The 21608-nt window shown below is 38.6% G+C and overlaps 6 protein-coding genes across 9 annotated transcripts; 4 read left to right on the forward strand and 2 right to left on the reverse strand.

The window, feature by feature from the left end:
* Positions 1-269: 269 nt before the first annotated feature.
* CRL (crumpled leaf) lies at positions 270-2863 on the forward strand. The gene is made up of 8 exons (XM_089041770.1): positions 270-811; positions 956-1016; positions 1113-1148; positions 1231-1281; positions 1573-1665; positions 2188-2292; positions 2449-2541; positions 2644-2863. Exons 1-8 carry the CDS (start codon positions 576-578, stop codon positions 2782-2784), a joined length of 816 nt encoding a protein of 271 aa, XP_088897896.1. The 5' UTR covers positions 270-575; the 3' UTR covers positions 2785-2863.
* A 247-nt stretch (positions 2864-3110) lies between these two features.
* On the reverse strand, positions 3111-4226 carry LOC103338157 (Rubredoxin-like superfamily protein). The gene is given in 5 exon segments (XM_008241348.3): positions 3111-3315; positions 3407-3524; positions 3685-3743; positions 3833-3956; positions 3959-4226. Coding segments are annotated over 5 exon segments (540 nt in total). The 5' UTR covers positions 4086-4226; the 3' UTR covers positions 3111-3203.
* Positions 4227-4525: 299 nt separating this feature from the next.
* On the reverse strand, positions 4526-7567 carry GUT1 (Exostosin family protein). Of its 2 annotated transcripts, XM_089041769.1 has the most exons (5): positions 7055-7559; positions 6715-6778; positions 6040-6428; positions 5576-5817; positions 4526-5242 (listed from the first exon to the last, which is right to left on the reverse strand). In XM_089041769.1, the coding sequence occupies exons 3-5, from the start codon at positions 6307-6309 to the stop codon at positions 4729-4731; spliced, it is 1026 nt and encodes a 341-aa protein (XP_088897895.1). In that variant the 5' UTR covers positions 6310-6428; positions 6715-6778; positions 7055-7559; the 3' UTR covers positions 4526-4728. The 2 variants fall into 2 exon arrangements, with proteins under 2 accessions (XP_088897895.1, XP_008239569.1); XM_008241347.3 differs by lacking the exon at positions 6715-6778 and having other exon boundaries at positions 7055-7567.
* A 1891-nt stretch (positions 7568-9458) lies between these two features.
* LOC103344320 (uncharacterized) lies at positions 9459-12213 on the forward strand. Of its 3 annotated transcripts, none has more exons than XM_089042033.1 (6): positions 9459-10710; positions 10885-11137; positions 11279-11315; positions 11455-11560; positions 11675-11785; positions 11887-12213. In XM_089042033.1, exons 1-6 carry the CDS (start codon positions 10609-10611, stop codon positions 11992-11994), a joined length of 717 nt encoding a protein of 238 aa, XP_088898159.1. In that variant the 5' UTR covers positions 9459-10608; the 3' UTR covers positions 11995-12213. The 3 variants fall into 3 exon arrangements, with proteins under 3 accessions (XP_088898159.1, XP_088898158.1, XP_088898157.1); XM_089042032.1 differs by having other exon boundaries at positions 9470-9774; positions 11288-11315; XM_089042031.1 differs by having other exon boundaries at positions 9474-9774.
* A 2473-nt stretch (positions 12214-14686) lies between these two features.
* LFY (floral meristem identity control protein LEAFY) lies at positions 14687-16847 on the forward strand. The gene is given in 3 exon segments (NM_001326513.1): positions 14687-15131; positions 15400-15818; positions 16470-16847. Coding segments are annotated over 3 exon segments (1242 nt in total).
* A 1759-nt stretch (positions 16848-18606) lies between these two features.
* Positions 18607-20856, forward strand: LOC103338240 (uncharacterized). The gene is given in 5 exon segments (XM_089055696.1): positions 18607-18821; positions 18926-19054; positions 19138-19779; positions 19781-19816; positions 20200-20856. Coding segments are annotated over 5 exon segments (1248 nt in total). The 5' UTR covers positions 18607-18683; the 3' UTR covers positions 20503-20856.
* The last annotated feature ends 752 nt before the right edge of the window (positions 20857-21608 follow it).

The following is a 21608-nucleotide window of genomic DNA, read 5'->3' on the forward strand; positions in this document are numbered from 1 at the left end:
CATCAAATTTTCGATCTATTCTCACAGGTTGAAAAAACTCACTTAATCTGCTAACATAATATGTCAGACTATCGATAAAAATCGTTGTTCATATAACAATGTTTAGATCATGGTGATCCGAGAAATGTTCGCGGGCGGGCTTTTGAAAAATCTTGAAAATGTATATGTATTGGCCCATAGCCCAAGCAATTATGGGCTCTTTATCACAACACAACGCAACCCAACTTATCTTCTCTCTTTCTTTTTCTTTTTCTTTTCTTTTGTTTAGTGACATACTACAGCGCCAATATGATACAAGCCGACGGCCGAGAATAGCTCGACACTTCTCTGTGAAATCTAGATAAATGGTCTCGATGAACCAAACAAATCCAACGCAACCCATTTGATCAATTTCCCCTCTCCATAATTGATCATTTCAATTTTCGATACAGAGAGAAAAAAGAAGTAGGTTTTATACGCAAAATTCTGGAGCTGTGGGCCGTGGCAGAGTCTCTATAGGCAGCGCAATTGAAATGGTACGAGTTGCAGTCGTAGTAAACACAGAGAGGCAGTGAGATTGCAATAAAATCAAGGGAATGGTTATCGGGTCGGAGCCGGGTGGCGGGAGCTCCGATTCCTCAGGCGGATGGAGCGTGGCTCGTGGGTTAGTGGTGAAGACGCTGGTGCTGATAGGTGGAGCTCTTGTGCTGAAGCGGCTTACAAAGTCCACCACCCGCTGGGACCATGCCCGCCTTGTTTCTCGTTCTATTTCCGGCGAGAAGTTCTCCAAAGACCAAGCAGCTAGAGATCCTGACCATTACTTCAACATCAGGTTGGTCCAAAAATCCAGTTTTTCAACTACCCAATTGGGCCAATTTGGTCCTTCATTTCTTGTTCAATTCAATTCAGTTCAATTGGGTTTTGGTTTGAGTTGTTTGTAGTTGATTATTGCATAATATTTTGGCTTCTGTTGCAGGATGGTTACTTGCCCAGCAGCTGAAATGGTGGATGGTTCTAAGGTCTTGTATTTTGAACAAGTAAGCATAGTTCTACACAAAGCCAGTAACTTTTTTCTTTGCTGTAGACTTTATTATTTGTGGCAAATGTAAGCTTAAATATGTGTGTTTTGTTAGGCTTTCTGGAGGACTCCTCAGAAGCCCTTTCGTCAGGTATGTTGTTGCCTTCAATTCTTACCTAACTTGCCTGGTATTTTTTTTCTCTTTAGTGATTCTTAGTGCTACCTGTTTGCAGAGATTTTATATGGTGAAGCCTTGCTCCAAAGAGTTGAAATGTGATGTTGAGGTGAGCTTTTTAATCTCGTTTGCAGTTTAATTTGAAGAGCATGTTGTTAATGATATTGTAATGTATTATGTGTAATTTGAACTTCTCTTCTTTCATTAAAAGATTAAAATTCCACCCCTCCCAACCCTTTTTGGAGAGCGTACGTTTACGATGTCTATCTTAGATTTATTCATTAAGGAAATCATTACTAGCGCTCTTGTACTTCATACACACTAGCATGGGACTAGAATGTGAGATGTATCTTGGGATTCAGTAGCATTCTAATATTTTGAACTTCTTATTAATGAGCAGCTAAGCTCATATGCAATTAGAGATGCGGAGGAGTACAAGAATTTCTGTGATCGCTCAAAGGACCAGCGCCCGTTGCCTGAAGAAGTTATCGGGGTTAGTTTTTAGTCACATAATCACATTAAACTCACGATCTTAGCTTGTCAATGCATACTTTTAGGTTCTCTGGTATCAGACATATTATGTATTATTGTGGCTTATAAATGCAGTTTAAAGTTCAGGTGTAGAAAATGTTAAGATGAGTTTATAGCTGATTTTCAACTGGCTAGCTTCAACCTGATAGAAGTTATTACATCAAACCTTTCAGAGAAAGGATGTTACTTCAAAATTTAATCTAAGATGGACTTATTGAAAACTTCAGAATTTTACAAGGCTGAATTATTTTTAAATGCTATAATTTGGGAAAAGTCATTAGTACCATGGGACTCTTGATCTTCTTTGTTTTCTGTGCTAACCTTGCCTATGAGGTCTGAGGCCCACTCTTGTGAGTAAGAACTTAAAATCATATTCATGCTTTGGAGTTGTTCTTTTTCCCGGGCATCAGATTCTCTGATTTTTAAGCATTACATTTACAGACATAATTTTAAGTATTTATTCAAATTTAGTATCTGTCTGCAGGATATTGCAGAGCATTTGACAACAATACATCTGAGACGTTGTGAGCGTGGGAAACGCTGCTTATATGAAGGTTCAACTGCGCCTGGCAGTTTCCCTAATCTATGGGTAATTGTTTGTTACTGTCTTTTTTATTTCCCCTCTAATGTGAGCTGATCACATGAAGACCTTGTTTTGCGCCCATGGATAAGAGTTGGGTTACTTGAAACTGCAATGAATCAAATTACTTCTGTTAAGTGATATCATTTTTCCCCTTTATAACAGAATGGAGCAGCATACTGTACTTCGGAACTTTCAATTCTTAAAAATAATGAGATACATGCCTGGGATAGGGGATATGATGGCGATGGAAATCAAGTCAGTTTTTCTACTCTTACTCAATCACTCTAATCACCTTATTGGATGTTTTAATGTTGTAGTTTTCCCAGGAATAAATCGAACTTCTTTGTATTGTTACAGGTTTGGGGACCAAAGGAAGGTCCATATGAATTCAAGCCTGCACCTGCCTCTAGTACCAATGACATGTTTTCTTCTTTAAATTTTCCTATTCAGCAGTCTTTGGAGAAAAGAATAGAGGGTTCATTTGTATTGCAAGAATAATCATGTTACATATTACCATCCTATGTAAATGTTCAAATTTTTTTGGTATCTCAAGTCTATTTATTTATCTTTCCTGTCAGTCATCCTATTTTTCTCACTGGTCTTGTCTTCTTTAATATCCTACTTTATGTTACAAGCAAAATTTAGTATCTTCCACTCACCGAGTGTATGAAAGGTTGCTATAGTACATGGAAAGTTGCCAACATGCTCAGGAATGCATCCCTAACCGTTGGAAGTGAGATTGTTTTTATTTGAAGTGAATTCTTACTGCAATGGTATATCTTTATCCTTATTATGCATTGAATTGTAGGTGTGATCAAAGCAAATTGAAGAGAAAGATACGGTTCTATGTATCAAATGAAATTATACAAATGATTGTGCCCAATCCATTTGATGTTACAGTAGCAGCTACTATGAAACTATCTAGAAAGCCCTACTATGAAACTATCTAGCCGAAAGCCGATGTTAATGTAGAAGTATAATCCAACAAGTGCCACAACTCCCACTACAATAGCAATAGGCAGTGCCTTCCTGTTCCAGGTTAAGCAGAGCATTAAATGTCCAATTCGTCACAAGGAAGAAAAATATTTGAGTTCATACTGAAAGGAATATCAAGACTTACCCAATTGCTTCTTCTCTCTGCAACTCCGCCTTTCGTTGCTTTCGGACATCTTTGCTGTTTGCATCTTTGGTCACCGGAGGCTGGTATACCCTAAACCTCCGTTTGGGAGCACCACAGACTGCAAGCCACAGATTTCCATCATGATAAAGTTACATGGGTTGTTTGTTGGTGTCTGACTTGATAAAGTCCTCAAACCAAACAAATTTGTACATAAAGGGGCTTAAAGGCTGTAAATTTGATGGTGAAATGGATGCCATATGTAAGACGAAGTAAATTACCAGGGCAGAAGTACTTGTCAGGCAACTTCTCAAAAGGAGTTCTGTCATTGTATATATACCTGCATCAATACAACAAGAACCCAATTCAAATAACGTTTTATATAACCAAAACAACACAAACAAAGAAGGAAGGAGTTATATATGGTACCCGCAATCGCGACAAATATAGGCTTGCTTGGAGGCAACACGCATGGAGAACTTGGGTGCGGCAGAAGAAGCAAGAGACTTTCGCTGTTGCTTAGGAGAAAGCAGCAATAGGCTATGTGATGAGGAAAGAAGGAGGACTTTAGAGCAAAACGATCACACGGCAGCCGTAGGCCGGCATTGCCCTTCGGAGCTGCTAATGGAGATGAACGTGCTAGATGGCTTCTTGTTGAGGGTGCCTGCAATTGCAGGGCCATCTTCTACTTAGGATAGTACTGTGGGAGTGTAGCAGTGTAGTAGGAATGAGAGGAAGATATGAAGAGATAAGAGAGTGGTGGGGAGAAATGGATGAATTGGAAGTATGCGAGTCTCCCATTGGATGTCGCGTGGCCTCCATAATCCCCACAAACCAACAAACACCAGCAGCCTCCCGAGTCTTCTTTTTTTGGTTTTTTTTTTTTTTTTTTAAAAAAAAAAAAAAATTTTATGTGGAACATCCCTTTCTAATTTTCAAGCTCCACCAACATGACTGAAATTACCATTTTGCCCCTAAAACGAACCAAGCCCCATAAACAGAGTCCCCATCTTGCTCTTGGTTGGACCATCGTACGGGCGGTCCTTTTCTAATTGCTAGCTGCAGTTCGAGTAGTTAATTGAATTGAAACAAGAGTTCTGGGTTCATAAGTCACCTCAGATATTAAACGATGGAACAATCACCATGATGGCTTTCAATGACATTGTATCAATCCCAAGTCAAAGTACAAAAGAAGAATTTGTAATCTGATAAATTTTCACGACATCGAAATTTTTACACGGTGATGACGATTAGTATCTCAACTACAACAACAAAGCTACTACTGTAAAATTCAGAGGCTGCAGAGGAGGCAAAAGTCATAGCTGCTACCATGGTTTCAGGTCACCCACCGGCCCTGCAGTCCAGTTTAGGATCTTTTCACCCGGCTTCAAGTAAACACCGGGGCCATGCGGCAATTTACGTGCAAGCCCATTCAGAACTTGATGAAAAGCATCTCCTGCTTCAGCAGGTTGTGGGAACAACATTGCTTGCTTCATTGAAGGATTGGCAAGCAATCGCTGCTTTCTCAATATCAGTTCTGGTGGGATTGAAGTGAGTATGGTGTCCAAGTTGGGGACATCTTCCTCAGCTACAAACACACCAATTTCTTCCCAAGGGATTGCATCAGCAAAGGGTAGAACAATGTCATCTGCTATGATAACAGGAATGCAGCCGAAAATCACTGCTTCAACCAATCTTGGACTCCAAGGAGCCCAGCCGAGTGGACACAAACAAAAGACTGCTCGTTGCATGTCCTCATAGTATGTGGTGGGGTGCTCAGTGGAAATGTCAAAAAGAGGATTGTCTTTGAAGTTCTCCCACACTGCTGCTCGTGCGCCTCTGCAAAGTTATAGAACAAAGTTAGACTCAGACATCTCCTATCTTCAGTTAAATCCATCATAGTGTTATCTAGCAAACCAAGGAACCCTAAACTCTGTCTTCTAAAGATAGCCATACGAGAAAGTTGCATTATATATTTCTGCCCTCTTTTGACTATTTTTAAACACCTATCAGAGGTTTATATCTTGTTTAATAAATGCTGTCATGTTTTAACTTCATAAAATGGCATGACTTCTCTTTTCAAATATGTTTAACGTAATCCTTTTTCACCAGCAACAACAATGGAAGGATGCTTTGGGCACCCTCAAATGCTATAAGCTTTGTAAGCATTACCTTGCATAATAACCACCTTCTGGGTCATTTCCCACATCATAAAACAATCCACGGAAGTAAACAAAGATGGATCTAGGAGTTTTCTCAGGAATTAGGTGGGTTTGCATTTTCTGTGGAGGAGCATAAGGAGGAACCGTAATTGAGCCCTCTTTCAAGCAAACATGATTCTGTTGCCCAAAAGTCTGAACCAAAGTTGCACGCTGGAGCAAGGGAAGAATTCCTCTTTCAATCGCCTTTTCTTCCTGCAATAACATAGGCAATCATTATGCATAGGGGAAAGAGATGATTGGCATTCCAGATAAAATAAATTAACATCACATAATGACAGCTGAGTACATCATGAAGGAATGAAGATCTACAGGCTTATGAGGAACAAGCTAACAAGAGTAGGCCAATTGATTCAAATATGCATTCAGTCTGTCAGAAATGACGGGGCACAAGAAGAAGCAAACCAAGCTTTTAACCTGATAATGAAAGCATGCTCCAAAATCATGAGGCACTACAAAAAAGTGATCTGCCCCTTCTGTCCGGTTCCAATAAGGCCAATTTGAAGATATCAGTTGTATCGCACTTCTCATCATCCGCGGTGACTTAAAAGGCAAAGGAAGGCCATTGGGCGTCAGGTCACAAGTAGTGTATACAGGAGTATAAAACCAATCAGCTTCCTCAGGATTAAGGGTTCGGACGGGGCTGGATAGGAGAAACCGATGCATATAGATCTCAGCTGCAAACATGTGGTTCAGGCATCTTGGGTCCTTCTGCAGAATCTTCTTGTTGTATTTGCTTGGAAGCTCATACACAAAAACTTTCAACCTTCCCACTGGGTCATCGTCCAAGACATCACCAGCACTACCTACATTGTGTTTAAACAAACCAAACTTAAGTTAATACGCTTAAACTTCTCAGTAGATTCTGAATCTATACACAGTATACAGACTTCTCAAGGAAAACTCCAACAAATGCAAAAGGATTTTTTTTTTTTTTTTAAAAAAAAAAACATAATTCTTGGAGTTCATAAGCACGGACACAATGGCATTATGTCTTTGCTACCTTTCTGGGAGCTACAACACCAGTTAAATAAACCAGCATTACAACATATAACTTCAACTATTGGAGGATCAAAATCAAAGCCTTCATACCTAACTTGAAAAACAGCAAGCATCACACTAAAATTTTGAGACCGGGATTAATTCCCAGACTAACCTGTTTATTGTCAAATCAAAAGTAAGAACAATAAGAGCTAAATCAGCAACCGCCAAGGCATAGAAACAGTTAAACACTAATTTTAGATAACAGATCCCTAAAATATCAAAATCTACAAACATTCCAAAGCACCCCATCAATCAAAACCCAAACTTTCAAGTGATCAGAACTGATATGGCAGTAAAGGACAGCAAAATGAAACTTGAAATAAAAAAATGGCGAACCCCAAAAGAATCAAATCATGTAAATCGACAAAGATGATGTCTTTCTCCGTACCTGAAATTCTCTCAGTGCGGGCCTGCTCCCCTGAGCCAATCCCCAACAGAAAGGCAGCACAAAGAAGCACAGCAAAACCCAACTTCCAAATTCTCATCTTTCTGCCCAATCCTTTTGCTTCCTCAGCTAAAAAATCAGTAACCCAACAAAAAAAGAAGGGTGGTGGAGGATATATGAGCCAAAGGAAACAGATGGGTTCTTCAGCAATCTGAAGAAGATGATAGTTGGAACGTCAAAAGCAGAATCGGTGCAAAGATACCTTCAAATTTGTTGGGCTTTTTTCTTAGTCTTAGTCTCTGGCTTCAGCAGCAGCAGAGCTGGAAATGAAAAAGTAAATTTGGTCTGAAGAAACAAGGAAACCAAGAGGTACGCGGATCTCTGGGCTGTTGTTTTTGAATTTTATTCAGCCTCCATGCTGGTCTGGTGGCAAATCCATCTCAGTCCCCGACACCGAAGACCAAGCCTCAACCTGCTCTTTTCTGATTAGGAATACCAAATATTTCTACTTTGGTTAATAAAATAATAAATTGGAGTGGTTTTAAATTTTTACCATAAATTGAATAAAATAAGTCCAACTTTTTTTCGCGGGGAAAAAAATTAGAGCCCATCTTATTTTCGTTTTAAAAAAATTTAAATATTGTTATTTTCCAAAAAGAAAAAAAAATTGTTGACTTGGAAGTTATTAGCTAAACACTGCTAGATATTTTTGTTCAAAATAAATACTGCTAGATTTGCTAATAAGTTGGCAACTTGGCATGTAGACTCAATATTATTATAATTAAAAATCTGAGTACAAACTGAAATTAATAATACTTATGATTATTATCTGAATATCTTTTTTTTATATTGAATTTTAAAAAAAATACTTAAATTGAAATTAAGAGCATGTTTGGTATCCTACTTAGATTGGATCCAATTTTATGAACTCAAATACGAATTTTAAGTCCAAAGCCACAAAAACTCGTTTAGTATTCCCATTTTTAAAAACTCAAACCCAAGAAAAACTCAAAAACAACCTCTATTATTAAAAACTAAAAAGGTGAAGTTGTATAATTTTTTTTTTTCCTCTCTCTCTCTCTTTAATTTCAATTTGGGAATCTAGGGTTTTGAATTTCTTATTTTGATTTCAATTTCAATTTTTAAAAATCTTAAAAATAGTTTGAAATTTAATACCAAACAAGTTTTTAGATCTCAAAATCACTATTTGAATACTCATATTTTTAAAAAGAATTTTTGAGTAAAATACCAATACATGGCCTAAAACATTCCGGTTTGTCAATGTCAATAACAGGGAAACTTATTTGTAACGGGGTAATAAGACAGCTGTATCTATAACACTCATTGGTCTCCTCTATTTTTTACGTTAATAAGCTGGTAAATCACAAATGTACGGATGCAATGGCTTCCATTTCTCACAAGGTATTTAGTCATTTTCACAAATTAATTAAAGAAACACGACACGTATTTCCCATTTCATATGAGATTAATTCCAGTGCAAAAATACACACAAATTATTGTGACCAACGACCATGACCTTCTAAATAAATGCAAACTGTTGGAATAGTGATACTAATAAATTGGACATGTACATAAAGGTCATGATGGCCTCATGCACAAATCGACACTGACGCTCCAACGATCTATCACCTAATCTGTTGCACTGATTGATTAACTCAGCAATTAGTTGTTAAGCATTGAAATTATTGGGTCTTCAAATCGTTGATTAAATTTTAATCTCTACATGTTCTATTGGTAAACCCTAATTACTAAACTAAACATATATGTTATCTTCTAAAAATTTCATAGAAGGGTTTCTATGTGGGTAAGCTTTTCTTGGCCTTCAAACAAAGTGTTAGGTTCAAGCAATTAATAAGTATGGTCTATGGTGGTGATTCAATAACTTGATAAAAAATAAAATATTGAATTTGGTGTCAGTTCGAATTTTATTTATGCGGATTCGGATAGTATTTCTTCAAAAGAAAATTAATATTGCTGGTGGGAGTTTTACTAAAACACTCAAAATAGGAGGCTGAAATTATAAAAAAACCTAACACCCAAAACACTTTATAAACACACTCAAATCCCATCATTACACACACTCAAAACTCATTTATAAACACACCCAAAAAATATACAATTGTTGATTTTGGGGTTGATTTTGGATGTGTTTCTATGTTTAAATAGTGTTTGAGTTTTTTTATAAATATATGTCTAAGAATTTGATTTATTTATAAATTTGTATATAATGTATGCATACAAAATGCAAGTAGCTATAGACTTTGGAAGGGATATTAAATGTAGGCTCAACTAATAACAGGGAAAAAATTAATTGATGTGGGGGCCTCTGGCTTCAATTCTCTGCTCCTCTTCACCTAAAGGTCATTGTTCAAGTCATCTTTGGCACGTTTTTCTGCCGATTCTATCAGCACCAGTCATCTTGTTATGTATTGTCAAAGATCTTAGATCTCTCATTTTCTGCATTTGTGTGTGTGTGTGTGTGAGAGAGAGAGAGAGAGATGAGCACTATGGTGGCGTTGAGTTCAAATGTGAACGATCATTACAAGGAGGAAGGAAGCATGGACAGAAAAGAAGAAGTACTGCTTGTAGAAGCTTCACATGCAGATAATAATGATATTCAAGAAAGTAGCAGTGAGTTGGAGGAGCTGCCCAAAATTCGTCTCATGAGAGCATTTGTTGAAGCCCAGGATCCTTCCTCCAAGGTGAGTGTTCCTAATCCTAACCTTAATCTTTTCATTAATATCTAATTAATTTTGTTAATATTATAGCTTGTTTCTTTATTTGTTTTTGGCTGGAGAAGGTATTTAAGTGTTTCTTCTTTTATCTTTGAGGCTTACGGGCTTCCAAGAAATACTAATAACACGGTCAAATTTTTACTCCATTAATATATAAGAACAAAGTGCAGTGTCACATTTTGTTCTAGTTCTTCGGTGCACATTTGTCATTTTTTTTCTCCGAAAAAGAGTGTTTGGTATTGATATCAATCTACAGTGTATGATACATTATTGATATATATTTTATTAGTACTGTATCTGTCCATTAACATCAAATTACCATGTTAAATTATCGACTTTGATCTTCCTTTCCATAATTTAGAGTAACTTACAATTTCACTTGTATTTTTAAAAAAAGTAAACAAACAAACAAACAAATAAATATAACTATATGTAATTGTCATGAAATTCTCATGTTAAACCTACATGATACCACCAAGGGACCCATGGAAGGACACACATATATAGAATTGTCAAATAAAGTTGTTTCTGATACAAGCATTTGTGTTTTTGACCACTTCTTACAACACTGGCACTTTGCATGAGCCTCTGCCAACCCAAATTCAGAGAGAGAGAGAGGGAGAGAGAGATCTGCCATGCATTGCATATGGTGCTTACAGTTCCACCTACTTCAAATTTCAAAACACATACATATTATATTCCTCAGCAGTAACTTGCAGTCTAGCTCTATCTCTGTCAAGGACTTGTTTCATATGCTTGAGGGGAGAGAGAGAGAGAGAGAGAGAGAGAGAGGAGAGTATCATGGATTTTAACATAATGGAAAGCAGCGCTGAATCAAAGGAGGAGCTGACCCGAAATCGTCTTGTAAGAGCACTTGTTGAAAGGAAAGATCCGTCCTCCAAGGTGCTACATTTATAATTGGTACAAATATTACTAAATCTATAGTCAACAGAAGTGAACTTCAACCCTTCTAGTCTTTAAAAAAAAAAAAATTCAGAGCGGAAGCTATGCCTGCACCAAGTTCTTAATCACCAATCTGATGTTTTGGTAATGTGGAGCTGCAATATTTGTGTGCAGGAAGTGGATGATCCGACTATCAGAAGGTTCCTGCGTGCGCGCGATTTCGATATAAGTCAAGCATCTGCCATGCTCCTCAAGTGCTTGAAATGGAGACGAACTTTTGTTCCCAACGGTTTCATTTCTGCTTCAGAGGTGCCAAACCAAAGTGCACAGAACAAGATGTTTTTACAGGGATCGGACAAGAAGGGACGTCCAATAGCGGTTGTCCTTGGCAATAGACACTTTCAAGACGGCCTTAAGGAATTCAAGCGTACCTTTTTTTCCTTCACACATTTTGTCAATTCTAAATGAGCAAATAAAAAGTCTTGCTGCAAAATCACTGGATCGTTCAAGAGATTTAAAGCTTGAAACCACTAATAAAACTACTAGTATATTTTCTAATGTTGTACAGGTTTTGTAGTTTATGGCCTCGACAAGACATGTGCAAGGTAATCTGCCGTTTTCACCTTGAACTTCGATTTATATCGACTTTAATTTCAGCTAATTTTCCCCCGGAATTATAACGTGATGAAGCAGTAGACCGTAGACGATATGTTTTACGTGACGATTTTGAACATGATGTACCAGGATCCCACCAGGACAGGAGAAGTTTATTGCCATAGGAGACCTTGAAGGATGGGGATATTCAAACAGTGACATCCGAGGGTACCTTGGAGCTCTATCGATTTTGCAGGTGTCTGTTCTGCTCTACACCATTTTCATTTCTCTGTTACAAACAAGATAAACAAACAGTTTACCAAATAATTTTCAGAAAGCTTTTCTTTAACTGTTTACTAAATATTTGCAGGATTGCTATCCAGAACGACTAGGGAAGCTGTTTATCGTCCATGCGCCGCTGGTATTTATATCAGTTTGGAAAATCGTTTACCCTTTCATTGACAACAAAACTAAGAAGAAGGTAAAAACGACTCACACTGATGTAAAATTATAAATTAATAACTTGACCAGCCTATTATATAATAGTTAGTTATATGCACCATCTTGCTTCTCTGTGTGCAGATAGTATTTGTGGAGAACAAAATGCTGAAATCAACCCTGCTCGAAGAGATCGACGAAAGCCAACTTCCGGAGATATACGGAGGCCAACTACCGTTGGTTCCCATCTAGGAAGTGAGCAAAAAGCTCATATTTGTGCACAACTTGTAGCTGAATTGAAGTTATTATGCAGTCATTCACTATCTTGTACCATATGTGTTTGTAAGACCATGAACTCATTTATCATTAAAAAAAAAAAAGCTGAGAGTAAACACCCAAACTATATGAATGAATGATAAGTCCTTTTGGAGCTACAAGCAAAACGAAAACAAAACGATCCTTTTTTTTTTCTTTTTTTTTAAATACAAACGATAGTTTAAACTATAAAATGAGAGAGTTTCTCACACACACATACCAAGGTGCCAAGGGGATCGAACCTCAATCTACAAATCAATATCATTTTCCACTAGATTAGACCCTGTTGCAAACGATCCACTTCTTGTAAAGCATGATTTCTTTAAATCCACTTATATTCTTTTTTGAAAAACATGAGGAGCCAAAAACGCAAAGGGGCCTCTACCTCCAGCTGAATTATATGACTTAATGCCATAGGAGGAGGCATTCAGAACCTCCATATGTCTCAGCAGAATGATGGATATCCATGATCCATGCCCGACCTATATCATTCTATTGTAGTCAACTATTTGAGCCCAGCAGAGTTGGGTCCATCCCACGGGACAATCGTGATTCCATTTGGGTGGTTCCAGTGGAACCCAAATTTGCTTACTTCACCCATTATCTTCTTTCTTTTCTATCTTTGATAAAAGAAAAGTTCTTAAAATTTAAAACTTTGAATTATTCTTGAATTCCCGGATTCATGACTTCTTTATGTTTACTTACTTAGAATTCAGAGACGTTATGAATCGGAAAAGTGAGGAATACTCATTCCAATGTAAGTAAACATTCATTCAAATTAAAACTCCTTTAAACTTACTATAATTTGAAAATCAATAATTCAGAATAATTCTTCAAAGTGACCAACTTTGGATGGACCAAAAATCAACTTCCACTTTCTACAGTATACAATTCACAGCATGCATCACACATGTGGACTTTTTTGTTCTTGGTGCAAACTTCTAAGAAAAAAAAGTGGAACAGATCACATCAACAAGTGAACAGTGCATTGGATCCTTAAAAGATCACATGTAACAATTAACAAATCGTAACAAACAAAAACCAAACAAATAAATCCAAAAAATAAAAGAAGGTAAAAGGAAGACTACTGTTAATGACTCAATGTGAAAGCCAGGGCTCCCTCCAGAGAGCCTGACTGGCCTGACTGCCCCTGAGCCACTGACTCATCCCAGTCAGGTCTTCTTGCTCAGCATCCATCCACTGCCCAGAACCCAGTACACTGCGTGTCGCCTCCCCATTAGCCCTCCCCCTCCAAGTACCGTCGGTTAACCCTAATATTTTACTATTAATTCTGAAAAGAAGATAAAGTCACTAACTTGTGAACCCTCCCGTGTTTTAATCTCCATTTTCTCTCCCCCATCACATCACCACTTCATCGTTCACCATTCATCATCAGAACCGTCTGCCTTGGGCACGGCTCGTGGACCACCACCACAGCACCAGACCCTCCGCCGTCCTCCGCGCGACACGTGGGTGGGAGCCGCAACAACATCGTATTCGTCAGGGCCACGTGTCGCCGTATAAACGGGAACACGTAGGTGGAGATGCACCTGATCGTGACACTAGCCTAAGAAGAAGAAGATGGATATGGTTTCGTTTGTCTTTGAGAAGTACAGAAAAGCAGCCTTTCAGAACACCTGCCCACCTCTGTAACTCCCTGCCGCTTCTTATATCGCCAAGGGGAACAGTAAATTTCACTCGTTATTATAACATCTAGTGGAATGACGTGTTTGCCCCTCTTGCATGCTTGGCTTGTTCTGTAATTAAAGCTTGAGAATCTCTACAGAGATATGGGTTTTCGTCACGTTGTCCGAGGAAGAGATGATGATGATGATGGTGATTGTGAAAATTACCATCTATTACACAAACGCCAATCTTAATCTCCACATTCCATTATGCCAATTTTACTAAGCTTTGCCCCCATCAATTTCACCGTCAAAGATTTATTGTTACTATCTACTGCCAAAAATAAATAAATAAACCCAAAAAAGAGTGTGTGTACATCTCAAAATCACGTCATAGAGTCAATGGGTTCTCACCATAGTGGTGGTCGTTTCCCCCTCCTTACGGCAACCTAGTTCCAACTCGTTCGAACTCCAATGTGACCAACAAAAATCACGTCATAGATTTTGGGCCCTTCAAATTGTTGATTTTGTGCCATAAACTAGGAGACCACGCAGACAAGTAGACAAGAAGCAAGAAAGTTTGGAAAACTTCACTTCTTATTAGCAGTTTTAGCACTCTGAGGAGCAACATCTACACGCATGAGTTTCATTATTAAAATAATTATTTTTATTAAAAAAGAAAAATCGTAAACTCTAGGGCTAACATAACATAACATAACAAGTTTAAAAGTTCTTTGGGTGGTGGGACCAATTAGAAGAACCCTAAAGAGTGTTTCATTCTGAAATGTCGAGTTTGAAACCATCAAACCCCAGTTTGCTTAGTTCCTCGGGAAACATCCCATATGTAAGAGGGTAGTTTCGGAATAAAGTAAAATGGTCTTGTTTTTATAGGAACAGAACACTACACACACCAACCACAGTGCCAAAGACTAAAAACAAAGCCAGAGAACCAAAGAAGAAGCTGTGGTCTTCATCTGTGTGTGGTTTTCACACTGCGGGAAAATATGGATCCAGACGCCTTCTCAGCGAGCCTCTTCAAGTGGGACCTACGAGGCATGGTTGTTCCGCCGAGTCGGGCTCAGCTAGAAGCCGCTGTGACGCCTCAAGCTGCGGCTGCGGCTTACGCTGCCGTGAGGCCCCCGAGAGAGCTCGGAGGGCTTGAGGACTTATTCCAGGCTTATGGGGTCAGATACTACACGGCAGCGAAGATAGCCGAGCTCGGCTTTACTGTCAACACCCTTTTGGATATGAGGGACGGTGAGCTTGACGACATGATGAGTAGCCTCTGTCAGATATTCAGGTGGGATTTGCTTGTGGGTGAGAGGTACGGTATCAAAGCCGCCATCAGAGCAGAGCGTCGCCGCCTCGATGACGAGGACTCGAGGCGGCGCCACACCATCTCCGGCGACACCACCACCACCAATGCCCTAGATGCTCTCTCCCAAGAAGGTTCGTTAGTCACTATTACATGAATTCCTAGAATGAAAATTTACATGTTAGCATAAAATTATACACGCAATATTTCATCATAAGATGCAAAATTATTTAATCAATTTGTTACAATATTTCATCATAAAACATTTTTTTTATATGAATCGAACAAAACACTAATTTTTATTTAATAATATAACATGTGAAACTATTTAATTGTTACCATATTTCGTCATAAAACATTTTTAATATGTATGTATATGACATGGGGTGCATGGGATTGTAGGGTTGTCGGAGGAGCCGGTGCAACAAGAGAAGGAGATGGTGGGGAGCGGCGGAGGGGCCGCGTGGGAAGTGGTGGCGGCGGCGGGGGAGAAGCGGAAGAAGCAGCGAAGGACGAGGAAGGGGCAATATAGGAATTTCAATGGCATCGGAGGGGGGCATAATAATGATCATAATGAGGGTGTGGACAACGAGGACGACAACGACATGGACGACATGAATGGGCACGGGAACGGTGCAGGAGGGGGGTTGCTGAGCGAGAGGCAGAGGGAGCACCCGTTCATTGTGACTGAGCCTGGGGAGGTGGCACGTGGCAAAAAGAACGGCCTAGATTACCTCTTCCATCTCTACGAGCAGTGCCGTGATTTCTTGATCCAGGTCCAAAACATTGCAAAGGATCGCGGTGAAAAATGTCCAACCAAGGTACGGAGTTTACCCAACACCCCCGTCTTCATAACCTAAATGCATACGCTGATTTATACTGTGGTAAATAGTAAATACTAAAATAGTAACTTGTCGCATGGACTATCATTCCTGGTCAATGTGGTCCCATTTCCGCAAGTACAAACAAATACAATCTAGTGGCCCGACAGTTTCAATTGGAAAGGCCTGCTGACAGCATCAATATAATGTTTGTGCTAACTCTGGACCGGGTCTGAATTTTTCATTGATTATGTGGCAGACTAAGTTCACAATAATTTTTTTGAAAAAGATCATTGTGAATATGATCATATCCTACTTTGGTCTATATTTGATCTGCTTTGTTAGAAATATATAGTGATTCCAGTAATGATGTTAATATGACGTAGAATTGGATAATTGGTTAGCTTAATAAAGGTAGAGATTTTCACACTCACGTTTTATTAATTCCGCTCTTTGTTATATTTTGATGATCTATCATCTACTTTTATTTCTCAAAGTAGAAAAACAATAGAAAAGTGCAAACGGATAAAATCGGAGTGTGAAAGTCGCCACCCTTAGGTATCCAATATTTGTAAATAATGAATGATTTATCTTGTGACCATGACAAGTGAATTGTTGTGTTTTGGTTGTGTGAACATGATTATTGTGCAGGTAACAAACCAAGTGTTTAGGTTTGCAAAAAAGGCAGGGGCAAGCTACATCAACAAGCCCAAGATGCGACACTACGTGCATTGCTATGCGCTGCATTGCTTGGACGAGGAGGCCTCCAATGCACTGAGGAGAGTTTTTAAGGAGAGAGGCGAAAATGTGGGGGCCTGGAGACACGCATGTTACAAGCCTCTTGTGGCCATTGCAGCAGGCCAAGGCTGGGACATTGATGCCATCTTCAATTCTCATCCCCGACTCTCCATTTGGTATGTTCCCACCAAGCTCCGTCAGCTTTGTCACACCGAGCGTAACAATGCCACAGCCTCTAGCTCTGCCTCCGGTGGTGGTGGTGGTGGTGGCAGTGATCACCTACCCTACTGATCAGAGTGCATGCCCTCGATATGAGTTTGAAGAAAGAGAGAATTTGAGGAAATGAACTAGTGCGTTTTATGTACTTTAGATTAGAACTTAGAACGGAGACAGTTATATGGATGAGTCTTATTTAGGATCTTTATGTTATGATGTTTCAAAAGTTAGCTATATTTAACTGTTTTTACTAATCTACCACTGATAAAAATCTAATCTGCTTGTTAATGGAATGTGTAATTGTACGCGTGTTTTTCAGAGCACTTTCATCCATGTATCATGACAAATGGTAAGAGCAAGTAAGGGCATACACTATTCCCTACCCTTTTTTGTTTTGCTTTTCTACCCATTACTATGGCAGTACAAGAAAAATTACTATTCATATGAGATTAATTTTATTTATATGTATGAGATTAATAAATAAAAAAAATTGCTAGGTATGTATAAAAAAATATTTCTAATATTATTAAATTTTTTAAACATTTTTTACGTTGATGACAAATGGAAAGAAATATAAAGAAATCATAGGATTTAAACATTTAAAATGTTTTGATAGTGAGATTGCCCTCCTCAAATAGCCTCATCACTTAAACTCCTCATTATAGCCTCTCCCTTAAAAAAGTTATACATACTCATTGGTATTATTAACGATTGTGAACTATTGATTGAGATGAAATCTATACCAACTAAGACCAACCCCAATGGGGGCTCTAAAGGGGGGCTACTCCACCTTTGGGCTCCTATAAATGCAAACTCATGCAAAAAAAAAAGCATCCCCAATGGTCTAATTTGAGACCCTAAATCCTTGAGTCTCACTGGAGCTGAACCCAAATGTATGGACATGGTTGAAACCCTTGAAACTCAGTGAGACCTGCGTGGAGGAAAAGCTGCCAACCCACTTGCTGTGTTGATAACGCCCCTTGCGACTTCCACATCCCTACTTGCCAAAAAGATGGTTGTTGAACCTTTTTTTTTATAATCGTTTGACCAATTGCAACAAGCTTGTCACATTGTTTTTGTCTTGGATTTTTTTTTTTTGGGGGGTAAAGTTGACTTAGGCTACAACCGTCAAGTTCTAAACGGCTAGGCTTTTATTTATTTATATTATATATATATATATATATGTTTAACCATGTTGAATCTTGTCCAATTTTTTATATTTTTGGGTTGAAATGTTCACACACACACACACCCAAAAAAAAAAAAAAAAAAAACATAAAGAAGTTTTAAAAAAAAAATAGCACCTAAATTAAATTACATCATTAAAAACAAAAAAAAATCAAACCCCTAATATAGAGCCGGGGATATGGAGCTTCTCATTGTGGGAGAGATGCCTTTAGAGTCCCAAAGATTCCATTGAAACTCTAAATAGGGCTCTATTAACTTCTTTTAAAGCCCCAATCACCGGGGATGGACTACCAATTCTTCGTGTATGTGATGATTTTAACTTAGGGCGGAGCGAAGTGATGATTTGAAATTAGGATAAGGGGTGTGAGGGTAGGGCCCAATGTATGGATTGTAAATACGACTTTGGCAACAAAAGTTTACTTATACTTTTTTTGTGGGATGGGTCATGTTGACTCACCAAACCAATAATTCTGTTACAAACTAGGATGGGCTTGTGGCAAAATCCGTTTCAGCCCATAAAATAGCAGCCCTGGGTGCAGAAGACGACAATGTTCTCCAAGAAACGACAGCGAACCGACTGCAGGACGAGTCGCGTTGCCGCTTATTTCAAACGTGACAAAACGACTGACGTTTGGTATAAACCAAAACGAAAAACCGGCGCTTAAATTCAAAAGTCTAAAAAGAAATTCCCTTCAAACTCAGTGATGAGATTCCCGCCAAATCATGGGAAGCCATAGGAGATCATCTGAGACTTCTGCGCCGGAGCTCCGGTCAAAACTCAGAAGAGTCGTCTCCGGCCACGAGCAAATGAAGATCGCGTTCCACCAGCTCAAATCTCAGATTCGAATCGGTCTCTTCCAAGTATATATATAATTTCTCTCAAATTTTCAATTTCATGTGAATTCAAACTGATACATATATTTCTGAAATTAATCGCAATTACATTGTTTTGTATAATCATGGAGGCGGAAGAGGTCTTCGCCTCTCTCGCAATTCCATTGATGAAGCTTGTAGGTCTCAAGACGGTTGAGATGGCGAACGAGGACCGATTCACGACCATCATCATCCCAGCAAACACCGATTCTCATCACCAGGTTTCACTTTCAAAAACAAATCCATCTCAACGCCACCTTCTTTTTCTTATTTTTAAACAAAATTTAATTTAAATTCATCGCAGAGTTTCGGATCTGGATCGTCGGATCGGAACCGTCTCTCTGTGAAAGAAGAGATCTGCGCTGCCAAGGCCTCCATGGCAGGCAAGCTCGTAATGGAGAAGCAAAAAGATCAGCTGATTCAGCTGATCCGGATTCTCAAACGAATCGAGACTCAAGTCAACGCTCGCCAGAGCCACATGGTCCAAACCCTAACTCACAGTCGACTTTACCTCGACAAGTTCTTCCACAGAGCAATCGATTATCTATCCACCGTTGACGGCGTTGACCACCAGACCTTTCGAATTTCAGTATTGAAGCTCCTCCGAGCAGCGTTTCACGAAGTGGGTGCAGTGCTGGGCTCCGTGGAGAGCGATGCGGAGGAGCTTTTGCAGGATTTGGGCGCGCAGATGTGTGACCCCATGGTGGAGTACGTGGAGGGTGTTAAGGCTGATTTGAGTGATGGGGGTTGTGTGAGGTTAGTGGGCTTGGTGAAGGAGATGGCAATGGCGGCGAGAGAGGTGAGGGTTGAGTTGGAGGCGACAAGGAACAAGGCCTCGGTTGCAGAAGCGAGCAGATTTGAGGCTTTGAGTAGGCTCCGTGAAGCAGAGGACAATGTGAGCAAATTGAAGGAGCGTCTCAAGTTGCTGCCTGAGCCCAATAGGGCTTTCTGCCAAAGTAACCAAGGCTTTTGCTCCACACAAGGTACCAGCCCTTGTCTTTGTTGCATTTGAGATTTAATGTTGGATATGCACTATTGCTCCTATTAGTTGCAGTGACACATTAGAAGATGACATCTAATCTAGTTAACTAATAACTACTTAGTGAATTTGAGTAAAGCTAGAAGGATTATGTTTGTTAATCGTATTAGTTGATCTCATAATTTTGAAATTAACATATTGTTCGTCGTAATAATTGATGTAATAAGTACATATCAATTGTCGCATCATATGATTGGTTACTAATGTAGTTGTTTAACATTTTTCACACTATTTAGCCCTTATTAGCTACTAAAAACCCTTAACTCTGTGAGATGCGTACTTGAATCTACTATGTCCTCTCTGTTTTGTTTTTTTGTTCATGTGAAGTTTCTAGGCATGGAGAAAGAACAAACAAACGATGAGAAGCTGTTGCGGGCGCTGTTGGAAAAGAAAAGGAAGTATCAAACACCAGAGAGCCCCCTTGGACCCAGCGAGCTTCTTCCCCTTCCATCAATTTATAAGCGCCAAAGATCAACCAGGGCAAAGCCAACAGCAGTAACTAGGACTTATTCACCGCGTGCAAGAACCACTCCACGTTTGGATGCTCGGATACTATTGGGCTCATCTCCTTCGGCGACAATTCAGAAAGCTGCTCCACTCAAGCAAATCTCTCCCAAAATGCATGCTTAACAAGGTGTGGATTTTTGCTCTCTATTTCTCAGTTTCAATGTGTAGGATTTGGACTCGCCCAATGAGCATGCATAAACCATTTTCTCTGTTTTATGTTTGTGTGCTGTTTTTGTCCTTTTCAGAACTTTTAATAGGGTCAGGTCAGGCCAGGAGAATAGGAGACAGACAGAAAAGTAGACAAACTTTGGTGGGTTTAGAGATATTGGGTTTAAGATAATATGTTGGACCTGAAAAGTTTTATATTAATATCCACTATTGATAATGGGGAAATTTGAAACCACCCATGCCTAGCTCTACATTTTGTCACTAGGTTCTATGCAGAATGGGAACTATTTCTTTATTAATTGGAGAATATACATATATTAGATTCGATGCCATCTTATCCCGTGTTGCGGAAAACCACATGGTCCACTGAGAATACATGGTCGATGCTCCAATAGAAAATGTAATAGACAAGAATTTCTCACAATTCAGTATCATATTATAATTTTGATATGCGTAATCACTCTCAAACTATACGATTTAAGTAAATTTAATTCTATAAAAGTTCTGAATGTCGGACCTTTAAATTAATTGATCATATTCCATATTCCACAGTGCTTGTGCACAAGATTGACATGCTTTTTAAGTATGTTTCATTTTAATCATGTCATTTTAAAAACTAATTTTGTAGCAGATATGGTAATTCAGGATCATAATATAGGACAGGCATGTTTGGATCCATTCTCCTCCATCAAAAGCGGTTCTTTATTTTTAAGATGCCTGGTAGGCTTTTATTTGTAACTTCAATTCTCTCATATATATAATTTAAATTAAAAAAAGACTATTTTTGAAATTGCAATAAATTATAATTAAGAATAAAAGCAATTTTTTATTTTTTAAAAGGGTTTTTAAGTTTAATAGTCCTTGAATTTTAACTTGATTCGCATTTTTATCCCTCAATTTTCAAAATCTTTCAACTTCAATTTCGTTAGACAAATGAACCTGTCATTAATTTTGTTATCTTTTTTGTTGAAAGCATAAGCAAAATAGTATTTTTATATTATTTTTAATTTCAATCTTTTCAAATATTCCTCACTTGAAAAATAAACATAAAAACTGAAAAC

Source organism: Prunus mume, linkage group LG7 (genome assembly GCF_029339155.1).
Source record: "Prunus mume cultivar Tortuosa linkage group LG7, ASM2933915v1, whole genome shotgun sequence".
Classification (NCBI taxonomy): Eukaryota; Viridiplantae; Streptophyta; class Magnoliopsida; order Rosales; family Rosaceae; genus Prunus; species Prunus mume.